We start from the raw sequence: 20,774 nt of genomic DNA, 5'->3' as shown, positions 1-20,774 counted from the left end.
CACAGAAACTTGATCCTCAACACGAACGGTTGCCTTTAGCAACCAGTACCTCCCACACCTTCCCTTTTATAATTCAGCCAAGACGTGGCTTCCTAATGCCTTCTCCTTTGCCTTTGGAGCCACCCCATTGCATTCTTCTGTCCTACTTGCTTCTTTTTCCTGCGCATTCGTACATCCTGGATTTGTCCCAACTGTTCTTCATCACTGTCCAACTCAGGCTCCCAGCACAGCTGTGTCTCAGCCTGAGTGCGAGTAGAGGGGCCAGGCTCCTCGTCCGGCTGTAAGTCTTGGAGGTCCTCAGAGCCTTCGTCAGATTCTAATGTCACTCCAGGCCCCTCCTCCTCAACTGATTCCTCAGACTCAGCTGCCGGATCCACTTAACACTTAACACAACACTTAACAACTGCAGTGATTCACTTAGCAACTGTGGCAAGGGAGTTCGTAAAATGGGACAAAGTTCACTTAACAACTGTCTTGCTTAGCAACAGAAAGTTTGGGCTCAATTGTGGTCATAAGACGAGGGCTACCTGTATCATTACTCCATTAGAGTTCAGCGTTGTCTACAGCAGCGTTGCACAACCTGGTTCTCTTTCCATGTGGTTGGGCATGTTGTAATCAAACATAACTGAAACATGCCAAGTTATGATATCCTAGTCCAGGGGTCTTCAAACTTGGCCCTTTTATGACTTGTGGACTTCAACTCCCAGAATTCCTCAGCCAGTGTGCCTGGCTGAGGAATTCTGGGAGTTGAAGTCCACAAGTCATGAAAGAGCCAGGTTTGAAGACCCCTGTCCTAGTCTGCACTGATTGGCCATATTCCTGAGATTACAAATGCCCCTTCCCCCATATAGTCTTCAGAAACTTGTGCTGGGGTATTTTAATTGCTCACGATCAGAGCTACAGCCCTTCTATAAGGATACTACACCAGAATTAAATTCATATTCCCTGTCCCATGGTTTCTTAAATGAAGTAATTCATTGTCTTTTCCAGAATCAGTAGTCCATGGGTTCCAGCATCAAGTGAGCGCTTAACCAAACTGCAATATAAGTTCTAGAGAAAAGGGTTGAATGACAGCTTGGTAGATGTTAGCTTACTTCAGCCTGGCACTGAGCCTCCTCTAGCTTCGTACCCATTTTTTCAGAGGTATGAGGTGAAAATACAGCTAAGGAGCAAATGGGTAGATGGAAGAGATAAGTTCAGTACTTCCCAGTACTTTCCTGATGTGCTTTAGAGCTCAGAGTTCTTCCTCAACATCTCATTGGTGCTAGAACAAGAAACACTCTGAAAAGTACAAAGGGCCCTTTGTCTCGACTGTTCTGAACAGCCTAGCTTTTCTCATTTAAATCTTGAGCCAGGCAAGGCACCTGGCAGCAGCTTTGTTAGGGAATGGAAGGGTTGTTGTGCTTGAGTGTTTGTATGTGTGGTTTCCCTTTTCTTAGCAGTTCCACTCCTGATCAGAATACTTGCTCACCAACTCAAAGAACCTGGATGTTTAATATTTATTTATTTATTAAATTTATAGGCTATCCGTTTCACTGTCTCCAGCGACTTGGGGTGGCTTATAATAGTATAAAATCATAGCTATAAAAGCATTAAAATTACATTTGACAACAAATAAAAGATGAAAATCAAGGACACGGGTCGTATGGGTGAAGGATAGTGATGGTGGACTTTTGTTTTTCACTCAGTTGACCACTTCTAGCATAGCGGGCTCCATCGTGGGCCCAAGCCAACTGGCAGAGCCATGTGTTAAGGCCCTTTCTGGAGGCCAGAAGGGTGGGGATGGATCTCACCTGTGGTGGTAAGACATTCTCATGGGCGGGAGGCCATGACAGAGAAGACTGTTCTCTTTGATCCTGCTAGGTGAAATTCCTTGGCCTACAAGGTCCAGAAAAGGCCTCTTCTGCTAATGCGAGTGAGGTGGGCTAAGCCCATTGGAAAGAGACAATATTCAGGAAACATCAGGAAATCTGATAAAAGTCTGTGAGGTGATCTACTACTTTCTTCCACCTTTTCCCAGTCTTCTGTTGTGTGAGCAGGGCCTCTTTTTGCTTTCAGTATTTTGCCTCTGCCAGCAGCAGTAACACCAGCCCTGTTCCTGAGATTGTAGAAATCTGTCTTGTAACGCAATATATACACTCAGGTAGCACATTGCCTCCTAACTGTATACAGTATTGCAACCTCTCAATGTGAAAATGTCCTGCATTCTGGAGTCATTTCTCCAAGTGAAAGGATTAGGGCAGAGGCCGCCAACCTTTTAGGCACTAGGGACCAGTTCTGTGGGGAGAGGTTTTTCCGCGGACCGGAGGGGGCGTGGTTTTGTATGCTGCCTGTATCCCATGGATGGGGCTTCGCTTGTTTGCGTGGCCCAGTTTTTGGCATGCTATGGCCTGGTGCCAGTCCATGGACCCTGGGTTGGAGACCTCTGGATTAGGGGACTGGGGACTGGAAGAGACAACCCTGAACTGAATAGATAAAATTGCTCTGACAAAATGTAAAACAGCTCCCTCCATTTGGATATGCACTCTAGCCCAGCCAGAGTCCTAGATTGGGAAAGCTTACAAGGTAGTAAAGTGTTGTATGTCATAGTTACAATTATTCTCCTGGGCAAAGCAGTTGTGTAAGCTAACTCTTTTGCTAGCCCTGATTAATTTATAATTGCATTGATATTTTTTATAATCATTGTACCATTATGAGATGCTTAAAAAGTTGTTATAAGAAAAAAAACTCTTTTCCATAGAAACAATTTCCTTTGATTTCTTTCCCCATATAACTTTTTTTAAAGGACCTAGCTGAGCTGTATGTTATTGCCGCAAATAAAGCATTAGGCAAATATAAAATGCAAGAGATAAGTAAATGGGTAGAAGATTGGTAGAAGTACTGAAAGTGATAGAATTAACAATATATGAATTCTGTTTTCAAAAATTCTGCTTGGAATCTGTTGCATTCATATCCTTAAACTCAGTTCCATGAATCATATTTCACCTATGAAATTGTTGTTGTTAGCTGCGAAGTCTTCACTAATTTTACTTCCTTGTTGTTTGAGGACTCAGTGCTTGCAAATTTATAGATGCAACAGCCCTTAGTACTTCAAACATGTCAGTGATTCCTTCAAAAGATTAGATATGTCTATGAGATTCCTGTTCAATTTCATAGGAAAGTTGAATTAAAAATCCTAAAAATTTAGAACTCCTTCAAAAATTATTCTGGGAGATCCAGATCCAGCATGGGATCTTGTTCTTCAATTATTTGTTACTATTGCCCTATGAAGATATCTGTAAGGAATGTTAATCATTGTGCTCCTTCAGTTATTATTAATCTGTGTTTTTTGGAGAACTGGTGACTTCAGTGGACTTTCTGGTAGTTAAATCTGCCAGTAGCAACTAAAATAATGATTAATACTAAAGACCAAGGGTCTTCAAACTTGACCCTTTTATGACTTGTGGACTTCAACTCCCAGAATTCCTCAGCCCGCATGCCTAGCTGAGGAATTCTGGGAGTTGAAGTCCACAAGACCCACGCTAAAGACTCTTTCTGGAGTAATACTCTTTATATCTAGTTTAGACTTCAGATTATTTTCTCTAATGCAGCTCTGCTAACTGAATATCATTAGGAGAAATAATTGAATCTACAGATCAGTCAAATGCCTTGGAATTAACAGAATAACCAGTTAGAAGGGACCTTGGAGGTTTTCTAGTCCAGCCCCCTGCTCAGGCAGAACACCTGTACCATTTCAGACAAATGATTGTCCAATCTCTTCTTAAAAACGTCCGGTGTTGCAGTATTCACAACTTCTGGAGGCAGGTTGTTTCGCTGATCAATTGTTCTAACTGTCAGGAAATTTCTTCTTAGTTCTAGGTTGTTTCTCTCCTTGATTAGTTTCCATCCGTTGCTTCTTGTCCTGCCTTTAGGTGCTTTGCAGAATAGCCTGACTCCCTCTTCTTTGGGGCAGCCCCTGAGAGATTGGAAGGTTGCTATCATATCACCCCTCGTCCTTCTTTTCATTAAATTGACCCAAGAGATGTACAAAACCCTTTTTAGATTGATTCACAGATATGAAATTGATTATTTATTCCTTCCCTATTCCTAGAAAAATGACTCCAGCATCTTCTGAGAAAAGAATCAAGGCAACTTTCAAAATAATCTTAATTAGCATACTGCATTTAATAGCACTAAAATCCTTTGCTTGGGATGTTCCTGCTGCTACTGTTCAAATCTTGTGCAACAAAGCTGCCTTTTTATCCTCAACATATATATTTCCTATGAAGAAAAGGACAAAAGAAGCAGCTAGGAAACATGGGAGGGTTAAAAATGGAAGATGATAATATTTGGGGTCCCTATAAGATTCCACAAATGAAATACAGTATAATGATTGCATATTAATACCCAATCAAACCAAAATGGGGAAAAATCAGTTTATAAAACATATTGTCCATTTCCGTCCTCAGAAGCATTATATAATAATCTGAAGGCTTTTACCTTTATCTTATATTTAATGTTTGGATGGGTACGCCCTGCAAACACATAACGAGCTGCAAATTTATTTCTGTAGTTACAGTAAACTGATCTTTTCAAGCAAACTGAATGCCAGCATAGCAATGTTGTTACCTGATCAACTGAAGGCTTAGCTATGATACAAAATATATTTTTATCATATTAACTCATGTTTCTTTCCATGGGCCAGTTAGCACATACCCTGAACCTTCTTCCTCCCTCCTCCAAGAGCTTTTGCTCCTAAAATCAAACTACAAGCATTAAGAAATATTTTGTTCAAACATGCTTAATAAATATCAGAGAAATTATAGACAAGAACTCTGTTTAGCAGGGGTAATTTTTTTAATTCCCTAAAGAACAGATAAAATACAAAAAGAAATAAACAAAAATGTCGCATAATTATTGGTAGTGTTTTGGTTTGGAAAGTCAAGTTCTCTTCTAGGTTGCGAAGGGAGGTTCAATCTTTTTCTTGAAGAAAAACTAACTTTATCCTCTTAAAACAAAGTCGCACCACTTGAGACCTCAGGGTCCTTACATGTGGCCTCTCAGTTCTTTGGACATGGTTCCCCAAACACTTCCAAAATTTCCCACTTTTAATGTGACAGAAGGGGGAAATTATTGGGATCAATAAAAATTTTGGCTCAGAAATACCTCTAACTTCATTTATTTCCTAGAGCAGGGGTAGGCAACCTCGGCTCTTTTATGACTCATGAACTTCAACTCCCAGAATTCCTGAGTCAGCTATGCTGACTCAGGAATTCTGGGAGTTGAAGTCCATGAGTCATAAAAGAGCCGAGGTTGCCTACCCTTGTCCTAGAGGAACAGCTGACAGAAGAATCTTAATTTTAAAGATTCTAATCTGTGCCAGTGTTCATCACTGTTCTGGCTGACACGAACTGTGAGATTCTACTATTCAAAGGGTGTCTAAATCCAAATGTGTTTCATGAGTTCTTAGATTTTTCCAAATGTGTTTTCATTTTAACTCTGTATGCAAGTGATACTTTGTAAACATTTATGCAATTTCTGTGGGGAAAAACCCATTCTTGGAGCAGGGAAAATTTCCTTCTTTACCTCAGATTTGTTGCAAGTGACAGCAGCAATTATTTTATCCCAGGAAATTGAAAATTGTCTATGGAGAATTCTCAGTCATCCAGGTCATGGTTGTCCCAAAGGTGGTTTTTAACGAGGCAACTGGACTTTCGTTTTTCTCTTTGAAGACATTTTGCTTCTTGGATGAGAAGCGAAATGTATTCAAAGAGAAAAAAGAAAGTCCAGTTGCCTCATGAAGAAGCATCTTTGGGATAGGCCACAGGTCTGCAACCCGCGGCTCTGGAGCCGCATGCGGCTCTTTCAGCCATCTCCTGCGGCTCCCAGTCCTCTGCCATGTGCTCCCAGTTTTTCCTTTTGTGAGGGAACTGGTTCCGAGTGGTTCTTTCACTGTTTCAGGTTGCTGACCCCTGGGATAGGCAATGTAAAATTCAAATCATCTTTTTGGAGGGGATGGAAGAAAAAAAAAGTCCTTAGAATTTTTCTTAGCAAAAATGTGGTTTAAAAAAAAATTCTCTTCAGCTTGAAAGTTGACAGTCTGGGTTCCTGCCCACCTACCAGTAGCAGTTTGAAAGCATGTAAATGTGAATAGATTAATAGGTACCACTTTGGTGGGAAGGTAACACCGTTGCATGTGCCTTTGGCATATAGACATGCTAATCACATGATCATGCAAAATGTCTTCAGACAATGCTGGCTCCCTTGGCCCAGAAACGAAAATGAGCATCAGATATAACTGACAGGGAATCCTTAACCATATTGCCATAAAATAGATTGGCCTGCTAATGTTTGGGGAGGTGGGAGCAAATGGATACTAAAAAGCTTGTGGACAATCACTGCTTTATAGTCTACACTGTATGAATAATGGGTTTATTATGATGTGAGTTGCATAATACTTGTTTGAGACTTGCCTCTGCCCAGTTATTTTTCATAGCATCATTGTCATTCTCTCTCTTTCTTTTAATGTGTATACAGTATATGTATGTATATTGAAAGCCATGGCCAGTAAATAGGAGGGTGGAGATTATCCAAGATTCTGAAATAACTCACTTTGAAATGAAAGTGTTTCAGATACTGAGCCATTGTTTGGATGACTTTCTTTCCATATGTGGACCTTGGGGCAATTGTCCCCCTGGGTATTTTCCAAAAGTGTCCTAATGGATAAAAATACTAATCCATTTGGCCTGATTATTGAAGTATTCTTCAGCAGAGTGGGGTGATGTCTAGAGGTGAAGATACTCACCTCACACTCAGGAGGCTGAGAGTTCAACCCTAGGCAGCAGTAGATATTTCTCTATCAGACTGCAAAGAGGAAATATCTGCTGCAAACTCCACATAGGTGTCAGGAAGGGCATCCAGCCGGTAAATTACTCAGCTCCATTCAGTTACCCTGACTCCATCCCGATACAAGGGATTGCAGGGCCATAAAAAGAAAAAGTATTTTCAGGAGTACTTTCTTTGAAAGATTGATCTTCACGTTTAATATTCTCGGTTCTGTTTTTATATACTGTACATTGATGACCACCTAAAGGTGAAGGCATCACACCAATCATCTTTTCTTATTTGCTTCCAGGTTCTCACGATCAGATGAACTTTCTCGACATCGACGTTCCCACTCTGGAGTGAAGCCCTATCAGTGCCCTGTGTGTGAGAAGAAGTTTGCACGAAGTGACCACCTGTCCAAGCATGTCAAAGTCCATCGATTTCCACGAAGCAGTCGCTCAGTGCGCTCAGTCAATTGATGTATCCGGTTCAGTCCGTCCCACCATGCCTCTAAGAACTGCCACAAGCAGCATTTGTTCCTTTCTTGTGATAATTTATTTCTCTTCATTTAACCGCTGCCATTAGGACATCACATGTGCCTCTTCTTCCCATCATTCACCAACTTTGCTTCCCCCCCCCCTAATTCTTTTTGTTGCTGGCGCTGCTGCTTCTTTTTGAAAATTACAGTGTTTCATTTTTAGTCAGTTGAGCTCCAACATCATGATAATATATGGGCAACTTGCTGCTAGTTAATTACAGTTCTGGCATTCCTGAGCGCTTTTGCTCATGTACAGGGCTATTCATCATGAGGTATTTTTTTAAAAAAATGCATTAATAATATTATTAAGTTGGCCTATTTGTCCAGTTTGGAAAGAGCAATTTCCTTTTGAAATGGAAAAGAAATCCACTTCATTTCCATGAGTTCATTTTTGTTGACCCAATGGTGTTGGGTTCACTAGCTAGATCTTTATAGGTGCTCTCAAAAGATACTGAACAGAAGAAACACGTCAGCAATATGTGTACATGTGTGACTGAATATGTGTGCGTATAGAAAGGATTGCCAATAGGCAAGTCTTTGATTAAGCAATAAACCTGTGTATGGAATGATCATTCTAGTCTGAATAAACCCTAGATTTTTCCAGAATGTGTGCACACCATATCTATCAGGTGCTGCCAGCTCTCCCTTTTGAGAAAATGCTTCACTGGAACTGACAGAGTTCACTCTCCTTTGTCCTTAGGTCCATGTAAAGATTACTATGTTTGAAAATGCCTGTTGCATCTCACATGGCTGGAGGAGATAAATAAATTAGGATAAGGCAACAGTGCCCTTTCACCCAATCACCTCTATTTCCAAAATACAATCTTTCATCATTCAGTCCAGAGATAATGGTTTTGCATGGGTTGCCCCACAGTTTAGGCACAGGCCTTCTTTAGGTAATATTAAAACTATGGTAAATGTCAGAGAAGTATCCTGTTGCCCAGTTCTCCTTTTTTGCACCATTCAGATTCATAATCTCTGGACTGGATACATGAAAGGGGCTAAAATTGTCTTTCTTTAACTTGGACAAATGAATAAGTGGATTTGTCTTGCAGAATTCCCCAAACATCACAGTCAGGTTGGGGAAGACCAAGCTAAAGCAATTCTCTCATATTTAGAAATTAGAATCCGATAATATTTTTTCCAAGGTCTTAAACAGTTAAGCTTGTATAATTAAAGACTTATACCAAAGATAAATAGAATTGTCAACCACAGCAGTTAAGAAGGCCAAATATTTATCTATTCAATGTATTAAATCATTTATCTAGGAATTTTCTTTTGGTTCTTTACTAGCAGAGCACATCAATCCTGCACTATATGTCATAGTGCTAAAATCCAACCATGGACAATCTGTTCCTATAGAAGCCAAGGCAGGCCAATGATTTGGTAGGTGTGTGTGTTTGCATGTGTGCATGTGTATTTGGCTGACTAGTACTGTGGAGGAAATGAATGAAGTTTTTCTATCGAGTTCAAGCTATAACACAGCTACGGTGCTACTATTAGAAGTAGGGAATGTGATGGCCATTGCTCCAGACTCTCTACTCAACTTGATAATTGTTTTTTTTTTAAATTTACAACCCCCATCATGGGAAGCCATAGGCAAGAATGCCTCATAATCTGAAAAAAACCCAAAAGCTTTGGATGAGCTGAGGAGACGGAGAATATTCAGGAGGCTTGAAGATAGTGGTAGCGGAAAGCTATTTCCCCAGTTTGAGTATTGTTAAATGGGTGTTTGGTGATTGGCCATCTCCTCTTTTGACAGCCACTGTATGAAAAAGGCAAACCTTCCTGCACGATGACCATTTTCTAACTATAATATGGTTCAAAATGACAAAGGTGCTCCCGGTCCTGGAAGGGTGGCCACCTCTGTTGCTTTATTGACTAGCAGAAAGGGGTCATGCCTCTCTTTTCCAGGAATGATGCTTCTCATTAGTCTTCAACAGATCCTTCAGCAGGATAGTGTCCACCCCCACCCCCCATGATTGTGCTCTGGGCAAATGTGATAGCTGCATGAAATCCTGTGCCAATTTCTTGCTGTGCCATTGACTTTCAGTATGTGGGCAGCCTTAATTAAGTACCATTCCTGCAAAACTATCTATGTGACTTCTTCTGGAATGTTACCCTTAGTTTCTAACTGTGCCAATCTTTTTGCCTTAGCTTATAGCATCTTCCCAGACTAAGGGTGAAAAACCTGCTGAGCCAATTTGCCCTTGTTTACAGTACTGAACACAATCCATATTCCTAGTGGCTGAGGAGGAAGGACTTCAGACTTAGTGAATGTTTTATGAAAGCACTTTTGAGAGATTTCAGCAGTAAGTGGTACTAAAATGCTGGGTGACCATATGGGCCACTACTCAGAGAGCAATGCAACTGGAGCATTGGATGTTCCAGCCAACTAGCATGGTAGCTGTCTTAAGGGCCTTTAATTTTTTTAAAGGGAATATACACCGCAGATAGATAATCTGATGAAGCAGAAAAAAAAAATATCGTATTAGGCAACATTTCCTTCCACCATTTTTTTTCTTTTTGTACTCTACTGATTTTAGGATGTTTCTAGAGAACAAGAATGTAGTAAATAGGGTTGTTGGATATTTTTAAAGAATAGGCTATGATCACACAACATGCATAACAAATCAGTTAAGGACCTTGTGGTATTTGTGCAACATTTTAATTTGGATTATTTTTAATGCAGCTTTTTGTTCCATTTTAGCTTAGATGATAATTCAGAGCCCCCAATGGGTCAATTCAATCACACAGCTAAATGTGTTGTACAATCATAGCTGTCATGTTGATAGCAAATCTAAGCAACCTTAGCCATGGTTGAATCTCACTGAAGGCAATGGGACAAGATTAGCTGTGAGCAGTTCAGTTCTGCTGCTTTCAGAGGGGCTCCGTAGCAATGGATTTTTAGCACCGTCCCTATTTTTTATGTTAACCAAATGGGAATTTAACAACTGCACTTCTGGGTGGAGTAGGTCAAAACAGAGACCATGTTGTCATTTAAGAGCAATAGTTCCAGTTCTTTACGCTAGGAATGCATTCCTTTTGTCCTCTGGAAATTTGTATACTGTATGTGAATCTCTCCTATTGACTGGTTTTTATCTCACATCCTATGAATGTATGTAAATAAATTGTACATATTGCATATCTATATAAAATATCTTTTAAAAACACAAAAGATGATGTAAATTAGAGTCAAAATAATATCTTTAAAGCCAGTGTACATAAGTTACAATTATGTATATTTTTCTTTTGTTCTTCATAAAATATATTTACTTTGACAATAAAAAGAAATTTGAAATTTTACAAATAATGTTACATTAGTTTTTGTTTTCCACTCATAAATTGGAAAATCTTAAGACATCAGCAGTTGCTAAGGGTGGTAATAATTTAAGTACGGTAATTGGCAACACTTGTGTACTATGCTTGGCACATCCAAGACTAAACTGAACTTATAATATAAATGACTTTAATATAATGAGTTTTTATTTCCCTTTCTAATTTCATTTATGCTTGCTTGAGACTTTAATGAGAAACTATCCCTAAATGATCATATTGATTACTTAATCCTTACTGAGATTCATACTTCTTTTTCCCCACAAAATATGTTCTGCTCATTACCAAATGTTCTTACCAACCTTTTTGCATATTAAAGATTTCTAAAAGCCTTATAATAAGCAATACTCTTTCAAGAGTCCAGGAAACCTTGAAGATTGGGAAGTTCCATTAGTCCATTTTTTTGGGTGGGGATGGGAAATGAGTGATTAGCTGTGTCCCCATGCCTGGGGGCTATAGGAGCCTGGGTGGGATGCACTGGGCTTCATCTCAACCCTAGCAAGACTGAACAGCTTTGGGCATTTGGGCTTTCAAGTGACAAGGTTTCCCCTCTAGTCCTGGATGGAATGGCACTATCCCAAATAGATCCAGTGCACAATTTGAGGAACCTCCATGGCCACCTCCATAGCCACTCGTGCATTCATGTCCTCTCATCTGGATTACTACAATGCACTTTCTATGGGTCTGCCCATGAAGAGAATTTGGAAGCTTTCATCTGATGTAGAATGCAACTGCATGAGTAGTAAATCTTTGACATGTGTAACATCTCTGCTCTGTGGGTTGCATTTGGTCATTTGTTTGAGATGGGTGGCCATAGAAATTGAATAAAATAAGTAAAGCTATAAAATTTGCTTAAAGTTGATCACATGCCAATTTGGTCAATTTGTTAGCTACTTTCTGAGCCTAAAGGAGCATTGAAGGAGCATTAGGGTATTTATAAACATCATAAAGGTGGAATAAAAATCAACAAAATTAAGGTGTTGATTTTGATTTTTAAAACTACATAGCTTTGTCTCAGAATTTTCACTTCTGAGTGAAAGTGCATTGGACTAAATCAGGGGTCTTCAAACCTGGCCCTTTTATGACTTATGGACTTCAACTCCCAGAATTATTTCAAAACTATCTGCCTGGATCTTTCATATGGAGGCCTTCTCTGGTTGCTTCAGCTAATGAGATGTGTCAGGTGCCTACAACGGAAAAAGGCTTCTTAATTGTGATTCTCCACATAGAAACAGGAACACGTCCCTGGAATCCACACAAATGGCCTTTTGGTGCATTAATTCATTAATATTTTTCCAACAGTATTTTGATAGTTTTTAATATTAAGCACCCACACCATACTGGGATAAAACCCTTTTTGCATTTTTCATATTTCCTGTATTACATACTGTATTTCCTGTGAATATATGATGCATACTTCCTACATGTATGTTTGATTATTTTTCTGATTTGGTGATTTTATCATCTCTCCAGAGAATGTCAATTATTGGTAGATTAAAAGCAACATTGTTACTACCAGAACCACTATTAATACTAACAACTGGTTAATGAAATTCATTTCTAATGTTGATATCTAATGTTAAGGTGTTCTTATGAAAAAAGCCAAGTTGATTTCAATCCCACATCAGACTGCAAAAATCTTAATAAAGGCTTGGGCTGGAGGGTGCTTGTAAATCTGTAGTGGTTCTGAAAGAAAATTTTTAAAAATTGCTGAACCACATGGAAGCCTGAGAGTCACTCCCATTATTCATTGGTCTTGTTTACATCACCTGCTTAAATGGGTCATGGAGAGTAGCGTGTTAGGCAAATAAACCCCTTAACCCAGAGAAGTAACTCAGACAACTCCTCTTAAGTGAGTTACTTTTCTCCCTGCAGTCCTGAATTCTGAATGGGTTACCAGCGACATAATGCATTCTTTTTTCATCTGTGGTGGTCCTAAAGCAGCAATGTGAAAAAGAAGCTTCTCTAGGATTCCTTATCTATCACCATTTTAATTTTCGCTTCACTGTAAGCGCATTGGACTAAGCCATAGCTGGCTGAGGAATTCTGGGAGTTGAAGTTTACAAGTCATAAAAGGGCCAAGTTTGAAGACCCCTGGACTAAGTGAAAAAAGAACAGAAGAGGTAAAGCTTTCTTTGTGTTGGTGCAAGAGTTAACACTCCACTTATTGTATCTGTGTAATTTCAGTGGGAGTGATGCACCAAAGGTGGGCACTGTGGCAGAAAAATCTCTCCCTTTGGACTTTGCCAGTCCCACACTGCCTGGCTGACGGTACCTGGACAATGTGCTTCCTGCCAGATCAGTTAAGATGGGTAAAAACAATTGGATAGAAACAATAGTAGCAGCCAATGACTATGCTAATTTGTTTTTGTTGTTTTATTTGAATTTTGTTTATTGTTATTTTAAGCAAGTGAGATGCCCAGAGCCACATGATTGGAACACATAAATATATTCTCCCTATAAAATGTACATTTCAGCATATTACAACTGTTTTAGAATTGCAGATCCAAGAACATGTTTATAGGAGAAACAGCAGAAGAACAGTAATTCGATTTATGAGGACACCATTTATCCACATTTATTTAAAAATATGCTAAAGGAAGGCTTTTTATAACTGGAGTCAATTAAGAACTTCTGTCTTTGCAAGAAATTAAACAAAAATCATGCTCACCAACTTGTGAAGTTTCTATCTATAAAAACCTTCCTCAATAGTGACATTCGCATATGGGATTTTGACTGATTAAAGTAGATCTTTTGATAGAATTTGATGTCATACTGGTGAGTTTTCACACGATCACAAGAAAAACTGATACCAGATTTGCCAGTTAACAAAATGAGGGACAAATGGAAACCAGTCTTTCTGCCAAAAACAAAGAGCTGTTCAGCCTATTGTGTAGCTTGAACAGGAGGAAGGGACAAAAAAATAACAACCTTGATTTCATCACAAATAGGATCCTCATTATGTTCATAGCGGTCATTGGAATTCTTTCAGAATGGTTTCTTAGTTATTTTCTGCAATAAAGTACTTATCAGAAGTTCCTGGATTCTTATGTCTTTGATTCATTGATTTCAGTCTAGCCTGAACAATTGAAATCTGATAATATGAATGAGCATTTGAAGTCATTTGGAGGTGCGTTGATTTTACTGTGAAAGCCATGAAATCACTCCCTAGTACTTTTAATGTATAAATAAACATTGTAACTTAACAAAAAAGATGCAGCGTGGTATGAATAATCAGGAGAACCAAATTCTGTATCTATTCCTGGCCTGTATTATGTGTGGCTGATAAGCAAAGAGAGGGGACTCACACATTTTAATTCTTCCTTTATGAAAAAAAAATGCTGAAATCATAGGAAAAAACACAGCAATATCCCCCATTAGTATTGTATCTGCCATTGTAATTTTGCATGTGCTGTGTGCCATCTCCTTTCTCTTGAAAGGGGATTCAACAAGATACCTTTCATCGTAGTCTAGAGATCAGCTACCTTTCTGCCGATGATACAAATTGCCCATAAGTGACAGGAACTTTCATTGGAAATTAAGATCCATGGCTTGCCTTGAAATATCTTAGTAAATAAGTGTCAATGAGACACCGAGAACATTTTCTTTTGGGATACATTTTTCTGTTATATTTTTAGTTCATTAAGCTGTACCACTTTTAGATGTCTTGCAACCATGACACTATAGTAGTGAACTTATTATTTTATTGCCCTTTTTCTGGAATAGCTGTCCTCTTGGTTTCCTTCTCTCTTGAATTCCATGCAGTATCAAAGAATGCTACAGCTGCGAAATGTTTTTCCTTCTCTAACATCCTGCTATATGTTTAATCCAAGCAAACAGGTGACTTGAGAACAAAGTGAACTGGAAGAGGGCAAAGTTAATGATTACTGTGACCCTTTGCTGAGTTATGTAAGCTGAACCCTTGATGTTTTTTAAGATGGTACACTCCAACATTGTCAGAAGTACACTTGTTTTACGTCAAGTGAGCCAATGCTTCATGGTATGATACCAATGACTGAAACCAGGCATGCGGGCTAAGGAATTCTGGGAATTGAAGTCCACAAGTCATAAAAGGGCCAAGTTTGAAGACCCCTGACTGAAACTAATATTGCATATACTTGCTAAATGGTTAGATTCAACTAGCCTTTTTTTAAACAGTGAATGCAAATAGGATGACATTATCTAGATGTTTACATTTGATTTCTGAGACAAGACTCTTGCTGGCTTTTTCAACTGAAAGTTCTAGAGGATTGCATTTTCTAGTTTACTGTATTCTTATTTTTTCCAACTTTAGGTGGCAGTGGCTATTATTGTGTCACATTAAGCCCATTCTAGGAGTTAAAACATTAAGGTAACCAATAAAATAGCTGTAAACAATACTGCTGATATTTGGTGCTCTGCAACTTAATTTTTCTAGCTCATTTTGTGGGGCACAATGGATTACAAAAAACAAACAAAAAAACCCCCCAGTTTGGGAACCAATTTGTTTCTTGGATTTCAATTTGTCACCATTGCCTTGTAGAAGAGGTCATGTGTAGGAAAAGCTTTTCTTTTACATGAAAGACCACAGATCTCTCCAAACCTTTACTTCTCAGATTCTTAATGATCTAGGGCACCGGTGTCAAACTCGCCATGTCACGTGACCTGTTGCGACGTATCGTGACTTTTTTTTCATGGCTGGAGTTGGGATGAGCTCAGCCTCTGCATGATGCAGTTTGACACCCCTGATCTAGGGAGTCTCAGATAAATTGGCTAAGGGCAATTCGACATCTAATAGCTTCAGGAATAGCTTTACTTTAGTAAAGAGCCTTGGTGGAGCAGTGGGCTAATGCCTCCTTAAAGTAACCCCAGCTGCCTGCAATTAGTGCAGGTTCGCATCCCACCAGGCTCAAGGTTGACTCAGCCTTCCATCCTTCCGAGGTAGGTAAAATGAGGACCCAGATTGTTGGGGGCAATTAAGCTGACTTTGTAATAATGCCGCTTGGGGGGGGCAAAAGCCCTAATAAGCAGGCATATACATAGAATGAAGGCTACTGCTAAGCTTGTAAGCCGCCCTGAGTCTTCGGAGAAGGGCGGGATATAAATGGAATTAAAATAAAATAAAAAATAAAAAAATAAATAAAAATTTCGGAGTAGACATATATAGGGTTGAAGCATAAAAAGGAAAGGGAAACGTGTTTGAAGAAAAGCACATACTTTGTTATATCTACTCCAACATTATTTCTTCAGGTGAAATATTAACTGAAATGCATTGATTAGCATAACACACAGTTTTGTCATCTCTGTGAAAGTTACCTTTTCTTTTACTGTTGTTACGATACCCTCAAAACCAGAAAACATTTCAGAATAGCTCTTATGTAATGAGTTCTTGGTTCTCATGATCTCAGATTCACTCCACCTCTAGAAACACAATGTTCCAGCAGCTGTAATTAGTTATTGATCCCAAGCTCAACCTTATGCAAATTTATTCAGGAATGTGCCTTATTCTCAGTTAGCATTACTTCTTACATATGTTTAGGACTGCAGCCTAATTAAATTAACATTTATCTGGTTTCTGGTTATGTGTTTGGAGTTTTTTGCATTCTTATAATCTTGAATTCTGTTTGGAATCATTTAAATTGGGGTGGTAAATAAATGATGTTGAATCAATCAAACACAGCTAAAATAAATTAAACTGCAGTTTAACCAAGTACATTAGGTGCAGGTCTTTATTTTTCTCATAGAACGCCCAGAACGGAGTTCCGACACCTTTTTTGGATGGAACCTTGTAGGGTAGGCAAGGCGGGTTGTATGGCATGTGTGAGTTCCGGCACCTTTTTCTTTTACAAAAAAGCACTGATTAGATGTTATATATATTGGATGTGTCTACTATGACTGCTGAGACATACTTCACAAGATGAAGTAGATGACATGTCAGAGTGTTCCAAGTTTCCCATCCAACTGCAGTCTAAGACAGGTTGCCATTACTGAGTTTGTCCTTCTCCCAGGTTTAAAAAGACTCTAAGATGATTTCTCAGATTGTCCTGGTGTCACCTTTTTTCCCACTGGCCAAGTACTGATGGCAATGCCACTTCATGAAGGCCACCCTGTGTAGCAAACATCTAAACTATTTGCTGCCACCAAGTGACCATTTGGATTTTTGCAGCCCAGTAAAATTTGCAGATTCTTCACTAGCTTCTCTGGTAGCCACCTAAAAGTAAGTAGCCATCTTTCAGAGTAGGTGCTCTAAAAGTATTCAGTGGTAAACTGTGACCCAAGTCAGGCACAGTTTTAAATAAGGGCATTCCCTATTATGTGAGAAATGGGCAGAAGCTAACATAATCCGGATGGCCCCGGATCTCCTTTCCTTTCGTCGCAACCTTAAAACATGGCTTTTTCAACAGGCCGACCTGGACTGACGGAAGGGAGGTTTTCTTAATTTTGTTTTATTGTGTTTTTAATTGGACTATTTATGGGATAATTTGATTTAATACCTTTTAATGTTTGCATTTTGTGTTTTTATCGTTGTTAGCCGCCCTGAGTCCTTTGGGAGATAGGGCGGCATATAAATCCCATAAATAAATAAATAAATAATCTGTTTTGGGGGGAGGACACAGGCATAGCAGTTCTGTCTCCACAGGTCATTATTCTAAGAACTTCATCAATTTCAATAAGCAGATTGCTGTTACTACTTTTGAAAATCATTTTATGTAATGAGGCGGTGAACACTTGGCTAAGGCTTGAATATTAACTACAATATCAGACAAATATGTCAGATCGATGCCAGGTATTTAATAAGCCATCCTGTAGCAAAATGTGAGAGAGACATAAACACATCGTGTGTGTTGGCTGGTTTCAACTTGGTCTTTTTCCAGTATCCTATAAAAGGCAGTCAGGTAGTCACCTTGTTTTGTATCCTGCTCTCTTTAATGAGGGCTATTTTTCCATGGACAGCGTGTCCCAGGGCTCATGGAGTGAAAAACAGAGAGATGGTTGGGTCCTCAATGGCAGCAAGGGAGGGCAAATGCTCTGCAAATATTATTGTGCCAAGGAATGGCAAACACAGGTCTACCAATTCAGCCTGCAGAGAGCATGTGTTGTGCACTGGAAACAGAAAAAGACCCAGCAACTGGGATTAGTGCCAATTCCTATACTTGGTTCTCTGTCACTTACAAGTGGGGAAAATACACAAATGGATCTGTATGTGCTATGGACCAAAATAACCCCTCTACCCAAATGCTAGGCTCACTATAAATCATGCAAATTGACTGCAGTTTCACCTCGCTCCTGACTTGGCATAACATGGACTGATTTACAAGATGAGTTTAAAGACTTTTGGACTGGGAAGAGAGTGGGGAGAGAAAAGGGATACAGGAAAAGAAGGCATGGGAGTTAAGAATAGGCCAAATATGAGTTGCCTGCAAAGAAATGAGGATGTAAAAGAATTCTGCGGCAAATACTTCTGGGTTTGGAGTTGTTTTTGCTATTCTTCACTCCCCAGAGGCATATGTGAGGGAACACAACTCAACATAAGCACAGCCTGGCTACCATTGGTCTTTCCCTCTCAAAAAAATTGGCATGGTAAATTACTTGGGAAGCACACCAAGTCAAGGGAAAAGGTTTTCTGTAGTAGGCAGCCCTGCTGTTAGTAAATCCAATTTTATAAAAATAAAAAAACCATCAAAACTACTTGTTAATCACCTAACTCTAGGAAAATAACATTACCTCCCTCCCTCCATCAGCAACAATCACCATCAAAAGCCTCTTGAAATTGTTCTGTTAAGTATAACAAATTATTTTTTTATGATCATACATACATCCTTAAGTTTTTAAGACTGTTGATGACCTTTCCTTGGTCACTTCACGATTTGAAAATAATTTCTGTGCATGAGACTTGAAATGGTCAAATGAGCCATCTTTACATTCTCCCACTTACAATCTGTTGAATTTATTTATTTATTTATTTATTATTTAGATTTATATACCGCCCTTTCCCGAAGGACTCAGGGCGGTTTACAGGATATTTAAAAGAAAATCAATACAAAAGTTAAATTTGCATGTGGTCCCATTCTGGAGGGAAAAAAATGCAGATTCTGGTAGGAAATTTTCACATAATAGCAATGGCTGAATTTAATAGCTACAATCATTCCAACAGGTTATAACATAACTGCTGAGTGAGTGAATGAGTGAGTGAGTTAGAAAGAGAGAGAGGGAGAGGGAGGGAGAGAAAGAGAAAGAGAAAGAGAAAGGGAGAAAGAAAAACAAATGCTGGTAATCCTAAGTAGTACCATCAATTCAGTTGAATTCAACCTAATCTTTTAACAAGGAAGCATTCAAAAGCTGCAGAAAACTATGAAGTTTGTTAAATTATTGCCATTGTAATTATAAAGACTTTCGTGCATTTTGATATATTATAATAAAACAAATTAAATGAAATGCTTAGCCAATCCTACACTTTACTCACTTCTGCAGTAGGAATGTGATGCCACTCTCTTATCAAATCCTTCTTGAAAGCCCATCTTTTCCTGTTATATATGTACATATATTATATTAATATGTCTGCCCACCTTGCAAATGTAACTCTAGGCATTTATCAGAACAATAGAAGCAATATTAGCAAAAAAAGTCACCAAGGATAAACCCAATTAAATAACTGACAGAGACTTCTCAACAGGCCATCACTGGCTTATCTATGTTCTCAACGCAACCATGTCTAAGAAGGCACAATTCATTTGCTCAGACTGACCTTTGTCTTTTTCTACTCTCTTTCTTTCAACTGGAACCCCCTTGCATCCAGCACCTGTTTTCTATTGATGGGATTTTGTAAAGGACCATTCTACTTCTCTTCTCCTCAATCAGTTGTCTGTAGGATGCATAGAAACCTACAGTACTATATATCACTATTAACTCTTTGTGAAAATGATTAGTGTATGTTAAATTTGAGAATACAAGGTATGTTCAGGGTCTATAAAGTATACTCAACTGTATTCTTTACCAAGCAGTAATTACAGTGCTGAATTTGGAATATCTCCTATTTGAGGTTGGATGGTGAGTATAAAATAAAAGCAGGAAGAACAGGAAAAAGGAAATAAAGGTAGTTGAAGAGCAGGATTTGTGAAGGCAATATTTGGTCATCTGAATGTTTGGTCATTCTTCATTTTACCAATCATTTCCAGATTTCTGCCTTTGCAATAAATAATTGGAAATCCTCAAAAACACATTTTGAAAAGAGAAGAGTAATTCATTCACTACATCTGGCAGCTAAGCAGTCATCCATTAATGTAGGCAATCGTCTCTGCATATGATAGGTTTCCCACTTTTAAAAATTGAATAGCAGCCTTTATTCAGGCAGTACTGGTTCACATATTCATTTGTTTCAGGCCTCTCTGATGAAACAAGCTGTGTTAAAATTCACACTGTCCATTCAATGAGTCTGAAGTATTTTGTTTTTCAGCAGGTTTATTGGATCAGTGCATCACTTACCCACTCAGGAGCACTGTTTTGTTTCACATAATGTGTAAGCCATGGTTAAGCTGAGCATTTTAATCTTGATTTTTATTGGGGATAACAAGAAAGATGATGGAATATACTTTACATGAGAGTAGCAGTTGCTGGGATTGGTATCAGGATATCAAGATTATTATCTTCACCCCCTTATGTGGGAAAACCCTTTTGTTTATTTAGCATAAAATAACTGAAGGAGTCAGGAACTAACTCTGGCAGCACAACTGGGACTCTCATTTTTGGAAGTCTTCACAACTCTGTGTTTTTCAGAATAAAATATATTTTTCATCTAAGGTGTCAGGCAGATGTTAATAGAAATAGATGATCTAGCTCAAGGGTGTCAAACTGGTGGCATGCGGGCTGAATGCATCATGTGCAGGCCACGCCCACCCCAGCTCTGTAAAGGCAAAAAAAAGTCACAATATGTCACATGATGCAATTGAGTTTGACACCCGTGATCTAGCTAATTGTATAGGAGGCAATGTCCCTGAGCTTTTACATCAGCTCCTCTGACCCAATTGTTTTGACCATGAATCTATTCTGGTTACAGTGATTTATGTTGCAGCTGAACCAGCTCACTTTCACCATCCTAAATTGCTACATCTACGCTTTT

At 38.9% G+C, this 20,774-nt stretch overlaps 1 protein-coding gene across 1 annotated transcript in view; it reads left to right on the top strand.

Moving 5' to 3' along the window:
- Nucleotides 1-10,643, top strand: part of KLF15 (KLF transcription factor 15) — a 28,283-nt gene extending 17,640 nt beyond the window's left edge. The window contains exon 3 of the mRNA XM_081318641.1: nt 7,115-10,643. Within this exon, the coding sequence (XP_081174767.1) occupies nt 7,115-7,283 (169 nt within the window). The 3' untranslated portion in view covers nt 7,284-10,643. The remainder of the gene's footprint in view (nt 1-7,114) is intronic.
- Nucleotides 10,644-20,774: the final 10,131 nt, after the last annotated feature.

This window comes from Vipera berus, assembly GCF_964194415.1.
Source record: "Vipera berus genome assembly, chromosome: 2".
Lineage (NCBI taxonomy): Eukaryota > Metazoa > Chordata > Lepidosauria > Squamata > Viperidae > Vipera > Vipera berus.
Note: the sequence above shows the minus strand (reverse complement) of the source record. Positions and strands in the feature narration are given on the sequence as shown.